Source organism: Bombus affinis, chromosome 5 (assembly GCF_024516045.1).
Source record: "Bombus affinis isolate iyBomAffi1 chromosome 5, iyBomAffi1.2, whole genome shotgun sequence".
In the NCBI taxonomy this organism is placed as follows: domain Eukaryota; kingdom Metazoa; phylum Arthropoda; class Insecta; order Hymenoptera; family Apidae; genus Bombus; species Bombus affinis.
Genome location: NC_066348.1, coordinates 16543465 through 16568275, shown reverse-complemented (window position 1 = coordinate 16568275; position 24811 = coordinate 16543465). Strand labels below are relative to the sequence as shown.

At 37.3% G+C, this 24811-nt stretch overlaps 3 protein-coding genes and 1 long non-coding RNA gene across 17 annotated transcripts in view; 2 read left to right on the top strand and 2 right to left on the bottom strand.

Annotated features, from left to right (window-relative positions):
* Positions 1-84: 84 nt before the first annotated feature.
* On the top strand, positions 85-4921 carry LOC126916210 (folylpolyglutamate synthase, mitochondrial). Of its 3 annotated transcripts, XM_050721718.1 has the most exons (4): positions 85-478; positions 713-834; positions 918-1483; positions 1586-4921. In XM_050721718.1, the coding sequence occupies exons 1-4, from the start codon at positions 431-433 to the stop codon at positions 2170-2172; spliced, it is 1323 nt and encodes a 440-aa protein (XP_050577675.1). In that variant the 5' UTR covers positions 85-430; the 3' UTR covers positions 2173-4921. The 3 variants fall into 3 exon arrangements, with proteins under 3 accessions (XP_050577675.1, XP_050577673.1, XP_050577674.1); XM_050721716.1 differs by having other exon boundaries at positions 99-478; positions 918-4921; XM_050721717.1 differs by having other exon boundaries at positions 99-591; positions 918-4921.
* LOC126916194 (neuropathy target esterase sws) lies at positions 2257-8943 on the bottom strand. Of its 8 annotated transcripts, none has more exons than XM_050721670.1 (15): positions 8722-8942; positions 8143-8544; positions 7642-8061; positions 7254-7576; positions 6833-7187; positions 6460-6753; positions 6011-6390; positions 5758-5926; positions 5287-5667; positions 4946-5221; positions 4674-4860; positions 4084-4200; positions 3182-3502; positions 2822-3117; positions 2257-2649 (listed from the first exon to the last, which is right to left on the bottom strand). In XM_050721670.1, exons 1-15 carry the CDS (start codon positions 8734-8736, stop codon positions 2548-2550), a joined length of 4038 nt encoding a protein of 1345 aa, XP_050577627.1. In that variant the 5' UTR covers positions 8737-8942; the 3' UTR covers positions 2257-2547. The 8 variants fall into 8 exon arrangements, 5 of the variants coding, with proteins under 5 accessions (XP_050577627.1, XP_050577628.1, XP_050577629.1 ...); XM_050721671.1 differs by lacking the exon at positions 4084-4200 and adding an exon at positions 3600-3716; XM_050721672.1 differs by having other exon boundaries at positions 6833-7148.
* A 623-nt stretch (positions 8944-9566) lies between these two features.
* LOC126916683 (formin-binding protein 1-like) overlaps positions 9567-24811 on the top strand; it is a 30571-nt gene continuing 15326 nt past the window's right edge. For all 4 annotated transcript variants that reach the window (XM_050722712.1, XM_050722711.1, XM_050722710.1 and 1 more), the window contains exon 1: positions 9567-9822. In XM_050722712.1, the coding sequence (XP_050578669.1) occupies positions 9799-9822 (24 nt within the window). In that variant the 5' untranslated portion in view covers positions 9567-9798. The remainder of the gene's footprint in view (positions 9823-24811) is intronic.
* Positions 9677-23374, bottom strand: LOC126916687 (uncharacterized). Of its 2 annotated transcripts, none has more exons than XR_007710706.1 (3): positions 23243-23374; positions 10613-10839; positions 9677-10224 (listed from the first exon to the last, which is right to left on the bottom strand). It is a non-coding gene; the product is annotated as an uncharacterized LOC126916687 (long non-coding RNA). The 2 variants fall into 2 exon arrangements; XR_007710705.1 differs by having other exon boundaries at positions 10621-10839.

Sequence of the window (24811 nt, the reverse complement as noted above, 5' to 3'; positions counted from 1 at the left end):
TTGACATGTACATACATTTGTGAAAAATGAATGTTTTTGAACTTGTTTTAATGCTTTTAAATTATTCAGTATAATAAGAATCATATAATTATTTAAGCAGTTACAAAAATTTACGTAATAGAATTTTCTCTTGGAAAAGATAAAAGTAAAATATATTGCTATATGCAAAGAAAAAATTTGATTATAGCGGGAGAGGCAGTATACATGACCTTGTGACTCATACTCATACTACTGTAGACTGTAGACGTACAGACTGTAGATAAACGGAGGTGGGGGACAAATAATGGTACAGAATTCATCAATGAATGAAATTCATGTTAAACAGGGGGGAGTTTCCTGATATAAACTCTGTACGAAGTAAACATTATGGCAGATAATTATATAATAAATGATTTTGTACTTCTGCTTTATTTATTAAAGAAATAAAGTAATGTGGGATAAACTTATCAAACGTTATGTTTGTGTAGCAAGTTATGAGGTAACTTTCTGTACTTAATGCAACTACTTGAAGTTATAGTGAATTTTCTATTTGTCTAATATTCAATTATGGAACAAATTAATAATATTCTTCGCGATGATAAATTATATAAGGTATAATATAAATTGTTTTTTGATTGATAAAATATTCAAAAATTAAGTGAGAACAAAGGAGTAAACTGTGTATAAATGTATGTTTATTAGGATTATTTATTTTAAAAATATCTATTTACAGGCTGCTATAGAAGCATTACATGGTTTACAAAGCAATAGTAATTATTTAAAATTAGTAACAAAAGATAATTCACAAGCAACAGCTGTTCGTAAATTGTGTGATACAAAAAAATATTTAATCCGGTAATGATCTCCTTTTTATGTTGCATTAAATAAAAAATATGTATCTTAAACATTAAAACAATTTGGTAACATAACTTTTACAGGTCTGGTATTACACTTGAAAAATTAGATACTTTGTCAGTTATACATATAGCAGGTACAAAAGGAAAGGGTTCCACTTGCGCATATACAGAAGCTATTTTACGTGAACATGGTTTTAAAACAGGATTCTTTAGTTCTCCACATTTAGTTAATGCAAGAGAACGTATAAGAATAAGTGGGCAACCAATAAGCAAAATACAGTTTACTCAGAACTTTTGGAAAATATATAAGAAACTGGAACATACAAAAGAACATGAATCTGATATGCCTACATATTTTAAATTTTTGACAATTCTCATGTTTAATATATTTTTAGATGAACATGTTGATGTTGCTATAATTGAAGTTGGAATTGGAGGTTTATATGATTGTACAAATATTGTAAGAAATCCTGTATGTGTAGGTATAACTAGTTTAGGATTAGATCATACTTCTTTACTGGGAAATACTGTTGAAGACATAGCTTATCAAAAATCTGGGATTTTTAAATCAGGAACTGTTGCTTTTTCTGTTCCACAATTACCTCAAGCAATGCGTATATTGGAAAAACGAGCAATTGAAAGAAATTGTAAGTTACGTGTTATTCCATCTTTTGATGAATATAAGTGGGAAAATCTTTCACCTATTTTCCGAATAAAAAATAAAGTTCAACAACAAAATGCATCTATAGCTATTCAGATGGCTACTGAATGGCTACTGACTAGGAATAAAGTTGTATCTGTATCTATGGACAAGATCGCAATAGCATTGACCTCTTGTAAATGGCCAGGTCGAATGCAAATTTTAAGAAGTAGTATTGGCGATTTTTTTTTAGATGGTGCACATACCATTGAAAGTATTGAGTGCTGTATTTTATGGTTCAATGATGTAAGTAGTGGAAGTAAAGGAAAAAAAGTTCTAATTTTTAATACATCTGGTACTCGAGATCCAATACAACTATTAATACCATTAAGATCTTTATATTTTTATAAAGCATATTTTGTACCAAATCTTGTAGGAATTAAAAGTTTAGACAATGAAATGAATAGCTCATCGACAGATGAGCAAAGAATAAAATGTGAAATAAATTCTAAAATATGGGGAATGAATTCAGTAGTTGCAAATAATGTTCTTGAAGTTTTAGAAGATATAAAAAAGAACTTTGAACAAAAAGATAATTGTGAAAGGTATCAAATACTTGTTACAGGATCCTTACATTTAATAGGTGCAGTTCTTGCTATTTTAGATCCGAATTTGACAATGAATACAGAATTTTAATATGTATTTTAAAAATTTGGGATTATATGGTATATTTACGAAATATATAATAATGTTTTTAAAAAAGAAAAAATTTAAAGAACATTCTTTTTATATAAACAATAGAATTATGTATTTAATAACTATATTAACAACTGTATCAATTCATAATAACACAGTAATGAGATATTGCATTGTTATTCTGATAATAATCATAAAATACTTATTGATACTTTTTCTTAACAATTCTTTTGTACTTCAGTATAAATATATTTTTCATAAAACTATAAATAATTGTAAAGTTATTTGTACATATAACAAGTTAGTGCTACATATGTTTATGGAGTGAACGACACAAAAAATACATGATGTTAAAATAAGAACTAGAGAAAATGCTTAAAATATTTTGGTATGATAATCTAATTCTGATTCTGCTTCCGTGTCAGACAAACTTAAGGAAACACCAGTTCTTCGTCGCAGACGATTTTCGTCAGGACTCTGAAACATATAAAAACAAGTTTTAGATGAGACGAAATGTTGTATTTGATTAAGGAGCGCCTATCTGACTTCTGCTAATATTTAGTACTTGGTATTATCTAAATTGTTGTTGACTAAATGATAAGATAAAATTTTAGAAGAGCTATTATTTGAAAAGATTAGAGATCGATACCTGATCTAGAATACCAGCAGTGGGTTCAGAGGCATATCCTACTTCTTGTGCATCTTCTTCTAGATCTGCCTCGTATTCCTCTAATTCATCGGTATCAGAATCAATTTCCAAATCTACATATATACTTCCTCTGGAGACTTTACACACCATTTGAGCTAAGTCTGTGAAGGTATAAGAAGATACTGTTTGCTGGTTTGCCGCTTGGTGTTTTGCTCGTAATGCACGGGCATTTTCTCTATCTGCATTAAAACGTGGTAAAACCCCAGCTTTCAATTGTACTTCAAAATAAGTTTTTCCTGTAAAAAGTATACTTCATATAATCTACTTATCTATAATACTTCTATAGAATGTAATATTTACCGTGTTGATATCCGACATCTTTAATCTCATCAAAATTAGCGAATTGAAGAGTTTTATATTTATCTATTGGTGGCCTAATATATTCGCAATAATCTGAGTTTTTAACTTCCTCCAATTGCCGTACACAACTCACGTATGCTAATCTCGATTGTATGTCGGGTAAATTCGGAACTTTGACAGGCGTTGCGAAAGGATTCCATCGTTTCCACAATAACCACCAACCGGATAAAGAATCTCCATAATTTGTTAAATCCGTATCATCTTGTGATCCAACGTCAATGGCCAAAATATGATGTGCTCCTTGTCTCAACATTTCGTCAGCTTGAACAAAGAGATTATAAAGCCACATGCTGGAAATTGATTATGACGTATAAGTTATTACAGCTATGATATGATAAACAATACAGGTTTAAGATACCTGGCACGTTATTAACATAACACCCATCGACCAAAAGATGCCCGTCAAGAGGGTCGCAAATAGGAGGAAAGACCCCCGCAATGGTCATACTGGCTCGAATGTATCTCCATAGCAAACCTGAGTTGACTTAGCTATTCAGGATTTGACAAATGCATCTTTTATCAACGGGAGTGAGCTTTATATCATTTTCAAGATTATATTATGCTTTAAGTTACAATAAACCGTGTTCTGAGCTTATATCAATGAAAAAGACTAATATAATTTCATCTATTCATTGATACAAAGTTGCTTTGAATGTCCAGGTAATTTTATAAAATTAAAGAAAAAACTTATAAACGTTTTCATCTAAGAGCGTTTGTGCGTTCAACTTAAAGTATTTTATAGTATATATGTCAATAAATTTTATAGAGACACATAACGCAATTTTTTTGTATCATATAATGACAAAGTTAGACGCACTTTTTTAATGTAACGCTCAAATTACCTGGAAGGTTATTGACGTACCCGCCGTCGAGCAGGAGATGGCCGTCAACTGGGTCACACATGGGTGGCATATAACCAGACAAAGACATCGAAGCCCGAATGTACCGCCACAGCGATCCTAAACACGACGAATTAAGTTCTTAAATGTATGTTTGTATTTTTCTTTGAACTTCGTATATTCTTCTATAAAATACATGATTACTTCTAACGCAAGAATCGATAGCTTCAAAGCTGTTTGTTACCAGAATTCATAAAAAACATCTCAAACGAGAAATAAAGTTCGACATTTGTCAATAAACGATATATAACGGAGAGTACGTCATTACAGTGATTATCTAGAGAGCTCACTCCCGCTGTTCAAGCTTATTTCTACGCAATGCTCTACCGTAATGCTTATTTGAATTTAAAAAAATAGGTCTTTGAGTTAGAAATATATTTATAAGTTCTCTATAAATTTCACCAAAACAGCGAGAGAGTTTCCAGTTAGTTAAATCCAAACCATTTAAATTTATACTTTAAATATATATTAAAGAAAACTGGAAACTGTCAGTGTTTTAATAAATGTTATACTACTTTCGTTTGTGTACAGACCGTGTGTATGAGTGCGCATACAAGAATCAGTGATGTCTGTGGTTATTGTAAAATATGGTAACCATAAATCTTCTATGTACGTATCACCAAATGTTGTTTGAATTGTGCTATTGAAGTCCTTTCCAGAAAACATGGATGTTACTGGATATGTTAAATCCATTATTTGTCTCCACCATTGTGTCATTTTCTATCAAAAAAAGTATATGTTCATATAAACAAAAAATAATAAATTTTATGATATAATATGATATGATTAACTTTATGATATTTACCTTAGACCATTCACGAGCTTTCTGGGTCGTTGTTGTTATATTTTTTTCCATACACCATAAAGCACCCATAAACGCTCCAATACTAACTCCACCAACCATGTCTATAGGTATACCGGCTTCGATAACTGCTTTAAGCATCCCTACATGGGCTGCACCTCTAGCACCTCCACCTCCAAGTACAAGCCCAACGGAAGTTCCAGTTAACCAGCGAGCAAGCCTACTGAAATCACTATGTATGTTTGGCTCGGACATCAGAACTTTGGAATACAGCTCATTCTGAAAATTGAATTATTAACATGCTTTATACATAATGAAACACTCGGTACTTCTTTATAGCTTACAATTCTATACTGAGATCTTCTTGTAAACATTCGTTTAGGACATTGAATGTGATGATGACTAGAAACCCAAGATCTCATATTCAACCACTGCACTGTATTGGTAGGTCGTTGTCCACTTTGTTCTTTATGCAAAAGTACCAATTCTTTTTGCGTTCTCATTACTAAACGTTCGACTTCACGTTCAGTTCTGCCTATGGATGGAGGTTTATCTCCTAAACCTACAATGAGAATACAGTCGGCTTGTCGAACACATCGTTGGGTCCACAATGTGTACGTTGGGTCGCATTGGTATAAAGAAATTCGGTGTTGATCCTCTTGCTGCGCAAGCCATGATGTTAGACGGTATTCATTTGCAGGTTCCATTATGGTGCTACCTAATGTCTATTAATTAAACAAAGATACAGGCATTTTGTATAATTTTATTACTTGTACTGGGATTAAAGTGATTTCTTTTTTATATTAACTGCTTACTTTTCGAACCACATCAGATGTAAGGCGTAAACATGGCCCAATTGCACATAACGAGTGATAAAGTTCATACGTAAATGCTGTTAATGGGACATCGTCGGATACCGGGACTATTGCAACAGTTGAGAAATTTACTTGAGCTGGTCTTGCATCAACTGTTGCAGCGGCCCGTCTATAAATATATTCATATGTATAAAGGAAATTACTACAAAAAAGAAATTGTATAAATAGTAAACAAAATATTGTAAATATTTACTGTGTATCACTACTGCCATTCTTTGTGTGCGCTTGTTGCCAGGTGCCAAGTATACGATGTCCAAGTAAATTTATAAGTCTTGTAACTACTATTGGATAACGAAGTTTTATAACATTAAATAGTCCCTCCGGAAGTTTTGCTAATTCAGAATCTCGTACTGCCATTACTGTTGTTGATCGTGGTGTTTGTGTAACCATTTCTACAATACCAACAAGATCGCCTTTTCCATATTCTGCAACGAGTTCTTTTTTCCCATTCATATATGTGATTACCGACCGAAGTCGACCACTTAACACAATAAATGTTGAATCTGATTCATCTCCTTGTCGATACACTGCTCTTCCACTTTCAAGAAATAGCCAATCAAGTGCAAAATCAACCTTTTGAAGAAGATAGGATAAATCGTCGGTATTAAGTAACAAGTGAAATAAATGGTACAATAGTTTTACCTGTCTTACGAAGGGACTAAGTCTTCGAACAACTGAATGAGCAACATGTAATACAACAGTTGGTTGTTCTCGCATAATAGCGAAAAATGTTGGTTTACTAAGAAGTGCTATGCGACTAGAATGCTTTGCTCTAATGGTATAAAAAGAAGGTTCTCCAGTCAATACAGCTAGACCACCAACAATCTCGCCTTGATGAGCGCTAAACATATGAACTTCTTGACCTACATCTCTACCTTCTGAAACGCGTTGACTGATTATTAACGAACCAGATACAACATAAACAAGCGCAACATCCTAGGGAAAAGGAATGTAAAATTGTATGAAAATATAGACATTTATGAATAATGTATAGCAATATTTAAGAAATGTTAACCTTATGAGATTCTTCCTTCATTAAGTATGTTCCAGCTGGTACTTCTCTGATTTGAACTTTGCCATCTTTGAGTATTGAATCATCTTCTAAGCCAAGTTCCCGAACAAATGCTTCCGTAGCCATTTGCACAAGCTGTGCTTCATCGAGTTGTTGTTGTATTGGTTCAGTAGTAGTAGACCTCTTTTTGCTTGGATGTGAATTTCCCGTGTGTATTACATCTGGTTGTGATACTTGTTGTGAAGTTATAGGCGAAGAATTTGCCCAATGAGAATCACATTCTGGTACCATATCTGCTGTATTCTGACCTGATTGTGGACTTAAATTTTGATTTTTCCAATCAAGATTAGTTTTTGGCCTATTATGGAACGAATATTAATAACAATGCATTTTTTATTTTCTACAATTTTTTCATTAAACTTACCGTCGACTTATAACTATAGGTACACTTTGATGACTACTTGTAGAAATGTCGCGATGAAACACTTCATTTTTATCATTTTCTGATGAGACAGTTGCAGTTGTATTGGATTGATTTTCTATATTTTGGGTAGAAAATGTTTCTTTAGTTCTTGATCTAACTGGAGATCCTGAAAATGGGCTTTGTTTCTTTTTGTGTGGTCCTTGATTAACTAATTCTGCAGATAATCCAAGATATTGATGTAAAGCAGTGAAAGTGACTCTTTGAAGACGGACCATAATGACCTGGATAACTCGAACAAATGCATCAGGATGATCTTGAAAAACCTACAAGGTTTAGAAATAATAATTTTTAGTTTACTTTAGTCTGTAATGTGTAACTTGAATTATACCTCTTGAAATGCACTCATTGGTAACTTGACTACAATAGAATCCTCCACAGTTCTGGCTGATACTGTTTTATAGGTACTTGTATGCCCAGTAAGTACATCTGTGAAGCTAAGAAGACTAGTTACTGATTCTCCAGTTTTCACTAGCTTTAGTGATATTTGAGAACCATCAGATCCTGTGATATAAACATTAACTAAGCCTTGCTGTACGATAAATAAATTTTCATCTGGATCTCCAATTTTAAATAAAGTGCTCCCAGCTGGTAAATTCATAATTTCTGTATGCTTGCATAATTTAAGAAATACTGGTTTTTCAAAATGACCGAATACTCTGATACTTTGTAACATATATAAAGCATCAGGTGGTACTTTCTCTCCAGGACCTAAATCTTCTTCTAAATATTCAGCAGGAGGTTCTAAAACCTATGAAAATATTTAAAAAATATATAATAACAAATACATAAGAAAATAGGAATTAAAATAAGAGATTTAAAATTCAAATACTTTTAGTTGTTGTGGCGCTGTCTCTTTCTTAAGTTGCAAAAGTCTTCGTGCAAATCTCATAACAGCCTTTCTTTTCTTTCCTTGTCCAGTTGCATGTACTTGTCCACTGATGGATTTCACTTTGCGCAACATTTTTCTTCCATAAAAGAGTACCTTGTCTCTTTTTCTGAATCTGGGCTTGCCTGTACCTACCCCAACAAATTCTTTCACTTCTGGGAGGAATTCTTTGTTTTTCCATTTTCGAAGAATAATTATAGATGCAATCAATAAAATCACAAGAATCGATATTATGATTATAAACAGAGTTCTTGATATTTGGTATTCCGCAATTAACTGGCCAATCCATCTTGAAAATAAATAAGAACCTAGACTTTCATTACATTTATTGAATAGTTCTACCACCTATAAAAAATAATAGTAATTAATTAATAACTCATTTCATTTCATTTAATTTCATTCAATAATATTAATGATATTCAAACTGATTATTGCGAAAACACCTTTATATGAATGAATCTTATACGTCAATAAATGGATAAAAAAATTACAAAATTATGAACAAAATATAACAAATACAACCTCCATAGTGGGCATTCATTTCTTCCATCAGAGTGTAGTAGAATGTTAAACAAAAACTGCGTCACAAATTCATAAGTGAAAGGCGACGGAAATGCAAGGTAGATGGATTAGAAACAATGTTCTTGCTCTGATACAAAAAATTTCTTATCTACATTGAATTAATGACCTTTGATACTTCGCTCGAGTCATCCAGCGCCATTTTAGTCAATTTACAAGCTTGCAACTTATAAAGCTTGCAATTTCGCTTTTACATATTTTATATATTATGTGACATTTTATATTATTTATGTAATTACTATTATTAAATATTATAAAAGTCGAAACCGTTTTCATACGTATTTTCTGTTTTATTTATATTTCATATAATTTCCATTCTTCTAAAATCAAAATATCGAAGTTAAAATTTAATAATTTTATATTTTTTACGTCGTATAAATTACAAATTAATTTCAGATATAAGGAAATAATATTTTAGTGCTAAATTATCAATCGATTGATTTATTTTTGATTTATTTTCCAGAATAGAGGAAATTAAGAAAGGAAAGATATAAAACGCTTAAGAAGTTGTTGTTTTGTTATTAAAGCAATATATAAACTATTTATCGTGTAAACCTATCTAAAAAAAAAAAAAAAAAAAAACGAATAAATATATGCAGTAACAATTTTATTTCCTTAATTAATAAACCAATTTTTAACAAACGTTGTTCAACGTTATGGCATTGTTATTATTCGTTATATCAAAGAAGAATTTGAAATATACCCGCCAATATATGTTTGACCAATGGCAAAATATTTCCCCACTTAACACTTATTTATATTGGAAAAGTTCGATAGAGTGCGCTACAGCAGAATTCTGGGCGGTTTTTGATGGACAGTTGGGTCCAGCCAGTCAGTGGTTACGGGCCGACATGTTGGAGGTATTTCAGTGATCGTGCGCGGTGGGTATAACGCGTGATTTTTCATGCGTTTTTTGTGCGTGTTCGATATATAAGAAGTGCTTTTTGGATTGCGACGCTACATGTGAAGTGTCGAGTGAGACCAAACCTGCTTGTGCCTGGTTTACCCAGCCCAGCAAACATGAGCTGGGGTACAGAACTCTGGGTAAGTCTACTTGAGACTGTTTCTTCCTCCACCTATCTATCTTTATCGTTTTTTTGTTCTTTTATGATATACTCATATAAGACAACACCGAATAGTATACACGTCGAAGTGCATCGGATGCTGACCCGTTGTTTTCGCCAACGCGTAACAAGGATACCCCCCAAAACCAGTTCACGGTGGCAAACCACTCACGGGAGTTTTGCCTTTGCGGTTGCTAGCCGCGGGCGACGTTCTTCTCTCCTTTGGTATATCCCCTCCTTTCTCTGCGTACCCAACCCCGGGTCTACTCATCGCTGTGCTTCTTCGCTTCCTTTCTCATGAAATCTTCGATGACTACCGGTGCGGCGGTGTATGACAGTAACTTGTCATCTTACTACGATCTACGATACGAATTCCGTTACCCTAAAACAATACGTTTAGAGATTATTTTAAAGTATGTTAGTCTTCGTATAGTACTTTACTTCTCTTAGTATTATACATTCATCATATATTATTTATTCCTGAAATAATATTCGTCATACGCTTTTGTAAAATATACAGTTTATTGAATTTTATATTAAATATCTAGTTACAGTCCGAACTTTGAACTTTCAGCTACCTATAAACCTGGTATACTTTTATCTGTGTATGCGCGCGCGCGCGCGCGCGCTTTTGTGTGTGAACTTGTAGTGATTCTAGCAAGTATACCCGTTATTCACCGAAAATTAGTTATTTAAGATTTATAGAGCAACTAATAATTGCTTCAGGATTTTATTTCGAAAATGGTCGTTCTTTATCAGTGTGATCTTACGTGCTTACTATTTTCTCCCGTACGTTTTCACAAAAGAATTCACGCGCATCTAAGCTTGTATGCATAGGACTGAGAATCATGCCACTCAGGTTCGTCATCTTCCTTACTTTCTGTTCTCTATAAATAATTCATTCACGCATTCCAAGCCGTCGTTTTTGTTCCCCGCGATCTCTCTTGCTCGTACAGGTTCGGAGATCGGTGAATTTCTTGCTGCTCGGTCTTTGCCACTGAAAAAAATTAAAATACATATTTGATAAGTGTACAATTTATATACTGTGTTGCCTCGTTACTCGCGTTAGTGTTATGTCGCAGTGGAGCTGCGAATATCAAACACATCTTTCACTTTATGAATATTCTTAAGTTATAAATCGATATTCAAGATTCATGGAAATGTCAATGTACATGCGCAAAGTAACGGTTATTTTGGATGTACAATAGCGTGATCGAGGTACAGAAGAAGGAATACAGAAGACTATGAGTATTCAATGATAACCTTGCTTTCGAGGGTATAGTGTAAGGCACGGTGTACAATCTGTAAGATTATCGCAACTATTGTTTCGATGCGCGATATATCGAGATTAGGTTAATCTGTGAACGTTTCGATATGAAAGCATAGTTGATTCTATATGTCATTATGTATTACGATTCATTGACGTTCTGCTCATATTCCCTCATGAATCATGATACAGGACGCGTTCGTGTTTAACCGCTAACGGCTGCTCGCGAGCATATGTACACGTACGACACGGGCGTGCCTCGCCATGCTCTTGACAGAGAAAGGGAGAATACAGAGAGAGTTTTGCTTTGAAAATTTCCAGCTGAAATATCATTTCTGTCTATACAAATGTCTGTTTCATCTTTTTCGACAAGTTACGATATCTTGGTCATTTCATACGATATATTACTAACCAATAATATTAGTGAATTGACAAGGTACAAATTGTAGGTTATAATAATACTATTCCTAATAATATTAATAATACTAGTTCAATTGTGCAAGAGGTCTTTCGCAGTGAATGAAATCGAGTAATCGTGGAGGACATTCGAAATATCGATAAGTCGCACTCGGCCTGTAGATTTTTCAAATTTGGTTTACGCAGACGGGATACGCAAGATGATAGCCATGTTTCTTCTGTGTTGTTGATTTAACGATAAAACTGTATTGTTTGAGAAATTTGTCGATCGATGAAGTTTCTCGCGCTTATACCTGCGCTATCAAATATTTGCTCCAGTTAAAGGCGAGTCCATGCTTTTAAAATCGATTTGAAGATGACTAATTGAGGTAATTATTTTCCACGTTGCGTACGTATGCGTCTGTACAACGACCATAACACGATCGTTCCTTTGATCGTGTTCGCGTCAAAGTGCAGTAAATGCAAGTCCTTATCGGTCTTGTATGGAAAAACAATTAACCACGTAACGACGATTTATTGTAAGAGAAACATGACCGTAATGTTCGTATATCGTATTCGTACCGATGCATGAAACAATTTTCTAGACAATGAATTTTCAAGAAGTATTCTAGAAAACGAAATAACGCTCTTAATTTTTTTAAACCAATTCTGATCTCTTAGATAATTTAGGTAGCGTAATATGATTTTGCGTTAAATTAGATATAATGAAATACGTGCTTGTTTTCATTGCTTTTATATATTTGTCAACAAATACCGCAATTCTGTGAGTTTTTATTTTGTGTCGATAAGCTGTTCGCTGTACTGATCTTGTTTTTAATCGCTTCCAGATCTCGTGATTTGAAAAATGGTCTTGGTTGGTCTTTCTCTCTCGATATCAAGTTAATTTTAAGCTATAAACATTAAATTACAAACGTTGAAACGACGTGTTCCGCTTAGAAAAAGATGTTAATCGAGTTATTCTATGCGATTATTGCACAACAATTTCTGAAAGAATATCAAAGTATTTTCGATACACCTTCGAGTTAATTTATGATAGTAGCAGAGCAGTGGAATTCACGAACAAACCAAGGAGAACGGGAGATTTGTCTCGAATTCTTCCTGATCACCTACGCGACTTCTTTGCATTGGGATCGTGGAAAATGGAAGTAAGACGATGTAGGCGGGAAAAGCACGAAGGTTACGAGCACTCGAGTTACTTTCTCCAGCACGACGAAATCAGGAATCGTTTTCTTGTACGTGTACTACAGGGGATACCGCTCCTCCGCACTCTGAATTACAATCTCGCGGCCGAATGACGTAAGAAAATTGCGGCTGAATTCTCATTTCACCTCGATTTTCTTCGTTAATTTCACGAGCTGTCTAAATTTTCGAAGAACAAGCGGCAGTTTTAGCTTTTTCAATCTCATTTTGTTCGACTTCGTAGTGATATAAGAGTTTTCTTGTCGATCATTGAGTAATAAGTAACAAAAGAATGAAATCTCGGGTGATTCCACGAGCCATCGGTTTCGAAGAACGAAAGCGACTTTATCCGTGTTCTCGATTTACTTATGAGCACAACTGACTCTTTCCTCGAGCCTATTGTGGGTCTGTTTCACGAAGAAACGTGTCGCGTCGTCGTTTCCTTCTCTCCGATTGTCATCCAATGACGTCGGTTTTGCAAGGTGTACCGCTCGATGAGCTGTTTCCGTTGAGTAATAGGCGAATAAAAGCAGCTCTTTTTTTTTATTCGTTTCTGCAGAAGCAACAAAAAGAAACAAAACAATCGTTGACGAGGTAGTAGAACGCTAAAGTTAGATGACTAATCGAAGGTCGGATAATATCACATTCTAGATTGACCAGCTTTTTTCTTTACATTTCCATTATTTTATTTGGTTACTTTAGTTTTTCCAACTAGTGATATTCATTTCTGAAATTTTCTATTCGAAAGGCACATCTCACGACTTCAACGTTGTTCAAGTTCCCAGTTGGCAAGTCTCGGGTATCAACGAGTTTACCTCTCTCTCCATTTCTTCCGTTGGAAATCGTACAGGCAATTGGAAACGTAAATACCAGGCTCAACTTTGTATGCTAACCGATGATTTCATGGTACGACATTCTTCGCTCGTGTCTCAGACAGAGAGTAAGGTCAGGTGCGTTTCTCTGTTCGGAGTTGGAGTATCTAAAAAGGTACCAAATATCTCGGAGAGGATGGGCAGACGCTGAAGGGTGGTTACGTGTCTCGAGAATCGATATCGAGCAGCGAAAAAGAACGGTCTTGCTGGGAAGGCGTTTTCAAAGGAGAACCCTGTAGGCAATGAAGGCAAAATTTTCGAGCGTTCAAGTGGTGCAAAAACTTCACAGACAATTTGTCAGCCAGCCGGTAAATTGAGCGTAAACCACTTAACAACGTGGAACGAAAAACTTGACCGATTAAATTTTACAGGTATTCTTCTTCGAATCTGTTGAAAATCCACGATCATTTTCATTTCGAGTTAAACTTTCGTGTCAAAATTGGCGCTTAAACCACTTCTTAGAAAACATTTTTCGGTATCGGAGATGTTTGAGTTATTACGTGTGCTAAAATAACAAATCCAATTGCCATGATGTAGACTTTTCGTTTGTTTTGCGATTACCAGAAATATACAGATGTTTGTCGTGTAAAGTTCGTACTGACTTTCATTCAAACAGAATTACGCTTATCGCATTACTTTTATTATAATTATTATAATTATTATTCTATGATGTATGCACGTTATACACATTAGAAATTGCCAGTTCTAATGCCAACTATTTAAAAGATACACGCTTCCCCACCCAATCGAATCTATTTTTCTAAAAGAAGAAAGATTCGTCGCAAGAACTTGCTCTGACGTACAAGCTACGTTGAAAGTTCTCAATGGATTACTCGTAAATACGAACGAGATACACACATTGTAAAGTAAGATTTATCGAAACGAATAAATCAATTGAAATCGGCTGATACGAAATTATATGACGAAATAACACGACGGTGTATAATCACTTCTCCATAATGTAATTGATAGACGAAATCATCTTTTCTTGGTACGTAACTTGCTGTTCCACTGGATATCGTTCTTATCTGGCTTGCCCTTATCGTTTACCTGCCGCGTTATTTTTTTCCTACGAACTACGCTCCGTTATCTCTTCCCAACAGCGAGATTCCCGACATTTTTGTTACAATCTTTTTCTCTCGGCGCGTTCCAATGAACCTCGAGCTCCCTCTAACCGAGGAATCGAGACGATTATAAGTTCACCACGACTCGGTTTGCTCGTTTAAGAGGAGCATTCTCGAGAATAGAAACAGGGGCAACGATTTACACGCGGTATGATTGTTCTTCTTCGCGGTACTTATCGATGTGTATCTACACGGAGCATCATAGATATGCGTCGTTGAATTGTACTAGTGTTATCGAGATGCATAACAGCAGAGAATAATACGTGTATATGGAAGTTGAATGTCGTTAGGAGACCCGAAACGATAACGTCGGCTACGATGTGTTTTCTTATATTTAACGTTCGATACATGCTTAATAACAAGTTGATAAAAGTATCGTAAGATTAAACGAAGTAAAGTTCCATTAGTATATCGAGTTTTTCAGATAACCGTCTGATTTATCGCAACGATCGTTTCGTGAGTCATTAAAACGGAATTTGATCGTAAAATGTTTCAAAATTATGTATGTATTATCAATTCTTATCGCGAATTTGTCGAGCGTTTCAATTCAGATAATTAAAATTTAGGTAGGAATACTTGGAGAACGTTTGGAAAATTATTGGCGGCCAGCGGATAAGGAGAGTCCTTCGTTAAAGTGCAAAGTCACTCGGCGAGACTACATGGTTGCTTTATGGTGTACAATGGAATCCATGAATTCGAAATTTCAAGCAGCGTCTGGGACTTGCGGTTCCCACGTCCCATGGACACAACCGGTAGCTAGCCTCGAGCATGGACGAAGGAAGATGTTTGCATGATTACACGCTTTGTGTCTCGCCCCGTCTTCAGGAATTCTCATAATACTCAGGACTCGAGAAATCGTTCTCTATGAGTATTTTTCTGACCGCGATTATGCGCTGTTTACTTTAATTACATTCTATTATGCTGATAGAACTTATTAACTCAATTATCCAATAGACGCGCGTCTTAGGTGAAAGTTCGAGTCGTTTGCAAGAACCTTCCTCCACGCACGGGTATAATACTTTGTTCTTAACTTTTCTCCATGCCATAATTAGGGATGCCCTTCAGTTGCTTCATCCTTCTCCACTTTCTAACTCGTTTATATTCTTTAAACATTTTGCTACTGTTTTATTACATTCTCACGTCGCTTCTTTCCACTCGCTACAGCCATTGGTTCTTCGCCTCTGTCATATTTCCACTTGCTTTGCAGATATGTATATTCCAAGTATTCGAAGAATTCTTGAAATACCACCGCTCGAGATATTTCCTTTTTCTCTGCTAACAGAAGCGTTTCATGTGACATCTCCTCTAATGCGGTCTCTCTATCAATTTAATTACGTTACGATTGTAAATTCCATCGAAGAGGTATTCGAATTTCGCCGTTTACTTTCACTCGTCGAATCTTACGATCCGATTACATTTTGTAAGAAATTCCTCCTCGTTCTGAAGATCCTAAATATACTAAGACTCGTTCGTTTTTTTACGAAAGGAGAAGACCTCTTGTTCGTTCCGGTGCATGGCGTTCCTTGCGATCGCGCATCGCTCGTTATTCGATTCACCGGTTCTCTTCCATAGAATTTCGAATTAATATCGCGAGGAGGTTCAGGTTCGGGAGAGCCAGGCTTGAACGGGTCTCGCGAAGCTCACGAGAGGACCTGGTCGACGCAAAGGTGGGGAACGGTTCGCGGTGGCGAAGAAAAATCACCGGGATTCTGGCGGGACTGCTCGCTCTCAAGGAGGCGCTCCTTCTTCTTTCCTTAAGCAGCGTGTCCCTTTTGCAGCCGGTTTTCGCCGTGACGCTGCTATATGCCGAGAGTGCATTTCTTCTTTGCGGCAGAACACGCGTGCCGAGGTCGCTCAGCGAGACGCCGACCGGGGAACTTGCACTTGAATTTTTTCATTCTCGCCCCGAAAGTTCATCGTTTCTAGCTCTGTGAATACTTTCTTTTCTATTCTTCTTCTTTATCTTCTCTTTCCTATTTTCTATCAATCTTCTTGTGGATCTTCTTGCGTTTTTCTAACATCGACCTTTTCCTCATTAAATGGGCAACCAGTCGTACGAATTAATTAACTCCTTGTCAATCATTTAATAATTAATTTCAATTATTAAACACGGATTGTTTATCTAACAGACTGTTGCAGTAACGAGTAGTCAGTGTTTACTGAAATTGCTATTAAAGGAACAGGCAAGGGGTTGATCACGGTGCAATGGAATTAAAGCGAAAAATTCAATGGTTGCGAGAAAATAAAACGAAAGGCGATAATCAAAGAGGGAAGACGTAAGAAAGGAAAAAAGAAAGTCGATCGCCTGTTCAGTCGATTCCTCGCCAAATATCTCTTGGCCGAGCCACGTATTTTTACCCGCATGTATGAATGTTTCTTCGAGAGCCGGCACGTATACTCCGCGTGTGCGTGGACCGTGAGGCAAAGAAAGTGCTCACGAACTTGCCCCACCCACGCATTGCGCCAAATCTCTATAAATATACCGTAGAGGCGAGAGAGCACGTTTACGCGCACACGAGTCGTGCAACATAGAATAGGAGAGAGAGAAGCTTTAAGTTGTTCGTGGGTGTGAGCTTCTAAAAACGATACTTGTTTCGTTTTTACGATGTTTTCACGCTGACGAATTAAATGTCCATTCGATAGACTCTCGTATAGTGGGGCTACCTTATACGATTGATCGAGCGAAGGCGAGTATGTTTCTTTATCTACTACTTCATCGAAAGACAAATTTTTACGCGTCATTTTTTCTAGACATTAGCCTTTAGAATTAATGGAATTTCTTGAAGGTTCGTGTCGTTGTAAAATACTTTGTCTCGTTTAATATGTATTTAACGAACAAACGAGAATCTAATTGCTCGCCTAATCTATTTTGTGGCAGCAAGATTTAGAAAGATCTTCGTGGAGGAATCTGTTGGATGAATTGTCGTAATTCCTAGACTTTTTTTCGATCTTTCGAAATTGCTTCCTGTTATTCGATCATTGACCCGTTTCTTTCTATCTGGCAATTGTGTGGATTTTGTTCCTCGCGGTAGTCGGTGTATCGGAAGCGAAACGCGGCGAGTCTGCTTCGTTACAGGTCTGCTCCACTTTGAGAATCGATAAGCTACTGGTCTCTAAATGAAATTCTACGACAAAGAAGGGCAAGGTTTTTCACATTAGCCAGTCGGAAGTGGACCGGAATTGTCGTTCTCCGGGTATACTCGAGACGCAGCGTATCGTAGAGAGAATCTCTCTATATACACGTTAAAGCTGACGTCGTACGGTCTTCTCCTCCATGGTTCGATCGATAAACGCAAAACCGAGTTGCGCCTTTTTGCGCCGCTAAGAAATACAGACGGACTATTGTACTTTCGAGTTGTTACTTTTATAGATGCAGACGAGCAATGCAACTTGATAGTAACGCTTCGTGATTCGCCAGATTTGAAAAGCTTGGTAGAAAAGTTTATACGAATTTGCACTGCATAACTGAACTGCAAACTACACGTAAGATCCGCATCCATTTAGACGATCTTGTTATAAAGTTTCGAGATTTTATGAGTTCTCGTTATAATATATTTTAATCCGCGATGACTGTGATGTATTATATATACTGCGCGTTTCCTAGAACAGATAGTGGTAGAATTATATTAGTAAAGGTTTTCAAGATTCACAAGCGTCTCTTTATCGATCTAATCTGTTGTCCGAAAGAAATCCGTAAAAGAATCGCAGCTATTTCTCCACACAGAAGCTCGTAATTGGGATATCGATTTTTAATTGCAAGCACGACGCGATTCACAGCGTGCAGCTGCGATTTATTAATTGTTCGTTCCCCGAGGCGTATGCATTTTCTTAAAACAGTATCGCAACGACGTAGTGTAGATTCTTAGAATTTTCAGACACGTAAGAATATACATTGTTACCCGTCAGAGTTTCGTAACAGACTAATCGGGATACTTAGCTCGTCAGTTGAGAAACCGGCATTCGTCGGATAACCGTTGAAACGAACTTGGTAGGAAGATCATATGCGATAATCTTAATTAGAATTATAAGGTAACACGCGAAAACTACAAGCCTCGTAGCCTTCGAACATGTTCACCTTCGGCCATGAAATTGCGGTATTCGAAGACATTGAACAGATGTATAGGTTCAACCTTCGCTTCGAGCTTCGATCGAGTTCGAAGACACGCAAGACACGATTCGTTCGATCTTCGTGAGGCGTGAACTTTGACATTTAACGTTTCAAGGATCTCAAACGACTTAGGCGGCGAAGATTCACGAAAATCGATGGTGAAGCGTGCCGAGATCGGATGTCACCTGGCATACTGTAGTCGTTCATGGTTGTGACCCGTTACACGGCCAGGATTTGACCGTTCGATTCCTTTCCCGTACGCCACGCAGTTTTGTAGCCCGTGTTTTGCCTCGTTATGCATGCTCGTAACGCATTCTTGCGCAAGCAGAAGCAAACGTCCGATTTTCGATCGTATAACAGTGTCGTATAACGAGCGAAAATGTATATGCGTTTTGTATGCTCGATTCTTGTCGTCGGCTCGCCAAATCTTCGTTAGGACATCCCTAATATGTGCAGCGCGAGTAGCATCAGTTAGGCTCGTGGAATTAGCTTCTAACTTTAGTGCACAATTATATCGTGCTGTATCCCATCTTATATACGGCGTGTAACGTGTTGGCTGGCAAATATGATGGAGCCAGCTACGATCGTCGAGAAGCCGGTTAGTTATTAAGTTCTTGCTTAATACCGTACGTGCGGTGAATTTGTCGCTTTTTTCTCGTCGATCGTGGTATAGCATAGTTTGAAAGTGAGGTAGACTACAAGGTAAAACTGGAATGATAAATCTACGACGAAGTAAATCTTTAGCAGAACGAAAGTGTGTGGCGAGTTGATATTTATTTGAGCGACGTGAGTGAATTAAAGTTACGAGAGAAATCAAAGACGCGTATTCTGTTACATATGCAACTTTATGAAAAACAGAGTAGACTGCCCAAATGATAAAAAAGCCCACGCTTACGAGACTTCTATCTAATTCTAGTTGAATTCTGTTGCTTCAACGGTGTTCCACTTGCTTCCGTTTCTTTGGTATATGACAAAATGTGCCTTGATACGTGTAATTTTGTGAATCCTACGATTGCGGAGATAGTTGCAGATACGTTTCTTTTTTATCTTTGTACTATTGATCGCAAAAGTCAAATTGCAGGTAGAGCGAGTAATAATTACTCGATGTTTAATAACAGAGATATATATTTTAAATAATGAGTAGCTTGTGGCTGTATAGAGAGTGTTAAATTCTTTGCTTTTTGTTATACCATGGGCTAAAGTCGATAAAAATCAAAATTTAGGAAATGAGTTTGTACAAATGGAACTTAATTTTGTGAAAATGTCGAAATTTATAGGAAACGAAAAATTATCGTACCGATAAATTTTTCAATTAATAGATTTTTCGGCCTAAATGCTTAATAACATAAAAAAAGAATATGTGGATCTTTGGACACATATTTTTATTCAAATTTTATCTTTAAATATATCACAAGCAAAGTAACTAATGTTTTCTTTGTCTGTGCATTCGACGCGTGAGCAGCCCTCACGTTCGTCGTTTTTGGAACATTGAAAATCTCTACGGTCTGTACTTGACTCATTTTATTTTCGAGGAATAGCTTTAATGTCGCATCCATATTCCCTCTATCCAATTTCCTCCCTTCTGCTTTGGAATTTCAGACATTTTTCTGCGAGCAAGGATAGAAGAAGGTTCCAAACGAACATTTTCTAATTTACTATCAGTTGCCAACAGATTGAACTTGCAGATGAAAAAGGTTTGGTTTGTACTGGTCGATGGCTGATCGATGGACGATAGTAGGGTGGTCGGCTGTGAACGACAAACACGTGGAAACGTTTCAGGCTATGACATATATAATATACAAAGAAAGTTGTAAAACTGGTAATTACACTTAATAGGCTAGATATGGTATACACAGTATAAAAAGAACATTTACTTAGCCGAGGAATGAAATATCAATTAATTTTTAACACTTGGAATATGAAATATGGAAAAATTCGTTTATGCAAATAAAAGTGCACGTGAGAAAAGTCAGAAGTAATTTTGATCGGTACTGTATGCCGGCTGGTACTGCAAGATTTTCCCCTACTACTATTTTTATTTTTTCTCAAATTCTTAGGGCTACCTTTGCTCAGAGACTCTCTTCGGAGTCTCTGGTGGTCTTCACTTCAGTGGTGGTGAAGCAATTACGAATCATACGGGCTATCTGAAGACTCGCAGGTGCTCGAGTCTACTATGTGGTAAATATCATGTTGCTGCATTCAGTCCCTGGGACAGAACAAAACGGATAACATCGGATGAATCAATGTTGTACACGAATTGCATTGACTCGAGATAACAAGACCACGACCCCGTTGCCGGCGATGAAGCCGTGTTCAAGAGGAGAGAAGAGTTTCCAAGGGTCCTTGTTAAGACTTTCGAGAACAGGGATTTCGTCCTCTCGAACAGGAAAATACTTAACGAGCAGTATGCCGCAAACATTTCGTTTACGCTCCATTCGACGAAAGCAAACGCTCTGTACTTCTTTAATTTTATTTAAATATCCTCGGGAGACCTCCGAGTTCTATAAGTATCAAAGCTGCCAGTAATTATGTACTTTGACGATTCTCGATGGATTTGTATTTAAATTTCGGCGGAGCATAATTATTTCACCCTCGTTGTCGATTCTTCCTTTTCTGTTTCCACCAAAAGCTGCAAAGGCCGCAGAAGCTTAATTATCTAAGAGCATTAATACGCTTTTGATCAGACACGCTATCACCGAGTACAAAATCCTGAAAACGCATTACTCATGCAATCAAAGTATAAATACTCGTTATCGAGAAAATACGTGCATAAATACGATACAAAAGCGCCAGTTATTTTATTTTCGTTCTCCTTATCTCTGATGTGTGCCTTTTCTAAATGCACAGCGGGATGTTCACGATTCATCGAAAGATCGCGCGTCAACTCGAAACGTATGGACGTGAAAAGCGTGCTCGTTTTTCCATTAAAATGGCCATGACGATACGAGAACGTGTCCACTCCACGACAATACCGGTCATAGTTGAATAGAGAGGAAGAGAGAAAGAGAGAGAGGTAAACAAAGTAGAGAGTGGAAAAAAACAATGAGCCTGAATGACAGAGTGCGCGAGCGACTGCTCGTATTATCTGGAGAGGGAGAAAAAACAGTGCGAAGGTCTGCCGAGTCATTGACCGCGTCCAACGATAGTAACGAAATGTTCCGGTGATTCCGTGCTAATTAATTCGCGTTGCATAGTTACGATTGTACACGCTTCAAGTAGCCGCTGGCACTCGAGCTTGTGTCTAGCTTGAAAAGGCGTAGACGAGACACGTGGAACGTGTCGTCGCGTCGCGGCGTCGGTAGCATTGTCGCCGAAGGAAGAGAACTCTTAACCTGCTCCGGGGTTGGGTATGACCCCTTGGCTCGTCCACGCAGCCAGCCTTTTTCTTCAAAGAACAATTGAGCGCGCTTCTCTTCCGCTTCTTCGAATCCCTTTCCGTTTTAAGCGTTTTCCATCGCGAACCTTGTAACCCACGGGAACGGCTATTGTCTTCGATCAGGAACGTTGTGAAATATAATTACATATTCTATTTTCCAACCAGCGCGGTGCGGAAACGAGAAAGATAGCGAGTAGGCGACCAGCTCCATTCTAGATGACTGGTCTGGCTCGCGTGAGATATCAAAAACTGTAATATATTATCGTTTTCATGGAATTAATCGAACGGTACTTGAAATCATTTACTCATTGAGTTCTACTAGATTAACTTTGTTTCCGAGGGTGTAAAGTACAAGTCCGATCTTTTATTTTTCTAGTCTATCGATGTGAATTTTTAATAGATCCGAGAATGCTATAAGATCCTTCGTTGGATCAAATAGTTGAAGCTTGCTTCTCGATAAATATAAACATTTCTTTGGAAGAAATTCAAACGCGAAGTTTAATTCGACGCGCAACCTCGTTCACTTACGATATAACATCTTGTTTGCAATAATTATAAACAAAGTTTATATAAAATACAAAACAACGAACATTTTCGAAGCTTCTTCGCCTTGAAAGACGGAAATACGCCCGATACTCCCAATGAAACGTTTCTGTTTTTGCGTAACGAAATGCAAGACGACTGCCAGATAGTATTAGTTGCAACGATCAATAAGCTCTGACGTCCCACAGTTACTTCTCTGTGAAGTGTTTCTTCTCTGTGAAGTGTTTACGCCGTTCGTGGTTACTGACTACGTCGAATGCCTATAAATAAACTACTTGGCACACCGGTCATTATGCGGATTGCCGATAACTCTGTCTAAGACTGGCGAATAATCAGGAAATCGCGATACGCCGTAGGAATAATTTCAGGTACAGATAAACGGTGGCCTATTGGCACGATGTATCGCTCGACCCATTTTCCCCCGAGGATTAACGCGACGAACTGAACGCTTGCGGGCTTCGTTTCGTTCTCAACAATACAGATATTTCGTAGTTGGCGATCGCACGAGGTTTACCTTAATCGTCGAAGAAGATGAATGGACTTGATCGTCGTGGGACACAAGGTCTTTGACCTTAATCGTAGGAAGAAAAATATTAGCAAACTATATAATCCATCGGATAATTACGTCTGTCCTTTGGTATAACAGAGATCACGATAGGCCAGTTAGCACGACAATGGTCGTTGACAGGCTGAAATGTATATCATGCATATGAAACGCATCGTGGCCTGCGCAGAATCTCTGCAAGGAAAGTTGTTGCCCCGCTCGAGATACAGGTTTTCTATTATTCAATCGATCTTTATGCATTTCTGCGTTTAGTTAATGACACGTACTGGTTACGAAGCAGAAATGAGTCGAATCGAGAAGTCGAATCTGTCGATTTATTGAGCTACAAAAAGAGGAATGAATCCGTGGAAGCTAATCCCGTGGCCGGTACTCGATCGAAAAAAATGAGCTTTAGTTTTCTTTTACGTTATACGTATACTGGTTACTGCTACACGTAACGCAAAAGAATAATAGAAGTATTTCGTTGAATATCAAGAAAAGACACAGGTATGTAATTGGAAAGAGAAAGTTTATCTAAACGTAAAATCGATGCCATAATTGAACGTCGTACGAGACATTGTACCCATCTTTGATCCACGATTCGATTTATAGATAGGATACTCTGAAATAACTATGATGTTTGTACCATGCGTGGGCGTTCCTCGCTCTTGGAATTAAGATGGGATCGATAAGATCGCGTAAAGTAAAAGCTTCGACAAAGCATCGTATTGTTTTGATAACGGTTTGATCTCCTGTCGCTTCGTAAACCATCGCCGCCTGTGGACGAGCGATAAAAGGCGTCAGTCGGACCACGCGACTTTCTCGTTGACCGACGATGAATCCCGATTGAAGCTCTTTGTTCCGTAATCCGCATCATTCGTCTCTCACCAGAGGACGAGTTTACCCATTACACCGTCAGCGTACGATCCGCGATAGTACGACCTAGGGCAACATTCCTGAGAATTTGCGAGTGTGCGAGTATTCTTGATCCTCCATCGCGCCGGATCCGTTTCTCGCGTACTACGATACGATTTCGAGCAAAACTCACGCGAGGCTTTATTCGATAAATACTTCGTCGTTGGAGATTTTTTTATCGCCATTCGAGAGATACGATCGACTTAGGCGTGTACAAGTTGCATAACGGTGTCTTATGGATACCGATAAGGCTGAAATAAACGCGGCGTTGTAAGAGCCGGCCAATTGACACGAGGCTTAATTAGAAAATCGTGCTAGCGCGATTTATCTTCGGCGACCGGGACGATTCGTCTTCGATCAAGCGAACACTTGTACGGACGCGAACGATTTATAGCGTCTATTAAAAGCTCAAGAGCAGGGATCTGTCAGTGCTGGAAAAAACGTGTGAAAAGTCCGTGGCTAGGAGTCAGCCTTGGAAAATCGAGTATGGAACTTATGCGCGCGTCATTCGAGCGGAGCAGCGAGCGATCGCTAGGAAGGCGCGGAGGAACGACGTCGTACGTCCTCGGAAGGTCACACAAGAGAGAAAGGCCGGGAGGGAAGGAAAGTCGTTTGAATTTCGGT

Bases quoted from the DNA above. Each gene is read 5' to 3' on its own strand.
- LOC126916210 (XM_050721716.1), top strand. From the start codon at position 431: ATGTGGGATAAACTTATCAAACGTTATGTTTGTGTAGCAAGTTATGAG. The intron at 479-712 runs GTAACTTTCTGT...ATCTATTTACAG, and splicing joins TTTGTGTAGCAAGTTATGAG to GCTGCTATAGAAGCATTACA. The intron at 835-917 runs GTAATGATCTCC...TAACTTTTACAG, and splicing joins ACAAAAAAATATTTAATCCG to GTCTGGTATTACACTTGAAA.
- LOC126916194 (XM_050721670.1), bottom strand. The intron at 5,222-5,286 runs GTAAGCTATAAA...TTCAATTTTCAG, and splicing joins GAAGATCTCAGTATAGAATT to AATGAGCTGTATTCCAAAGT. The intron at 4,861-4,945 runs GTAAATATCATA...TTTTTTTGATAG, and splicing joins AAGCTCGTGAATGGTCTAAG to AAAATGACACAATGGTGGAG.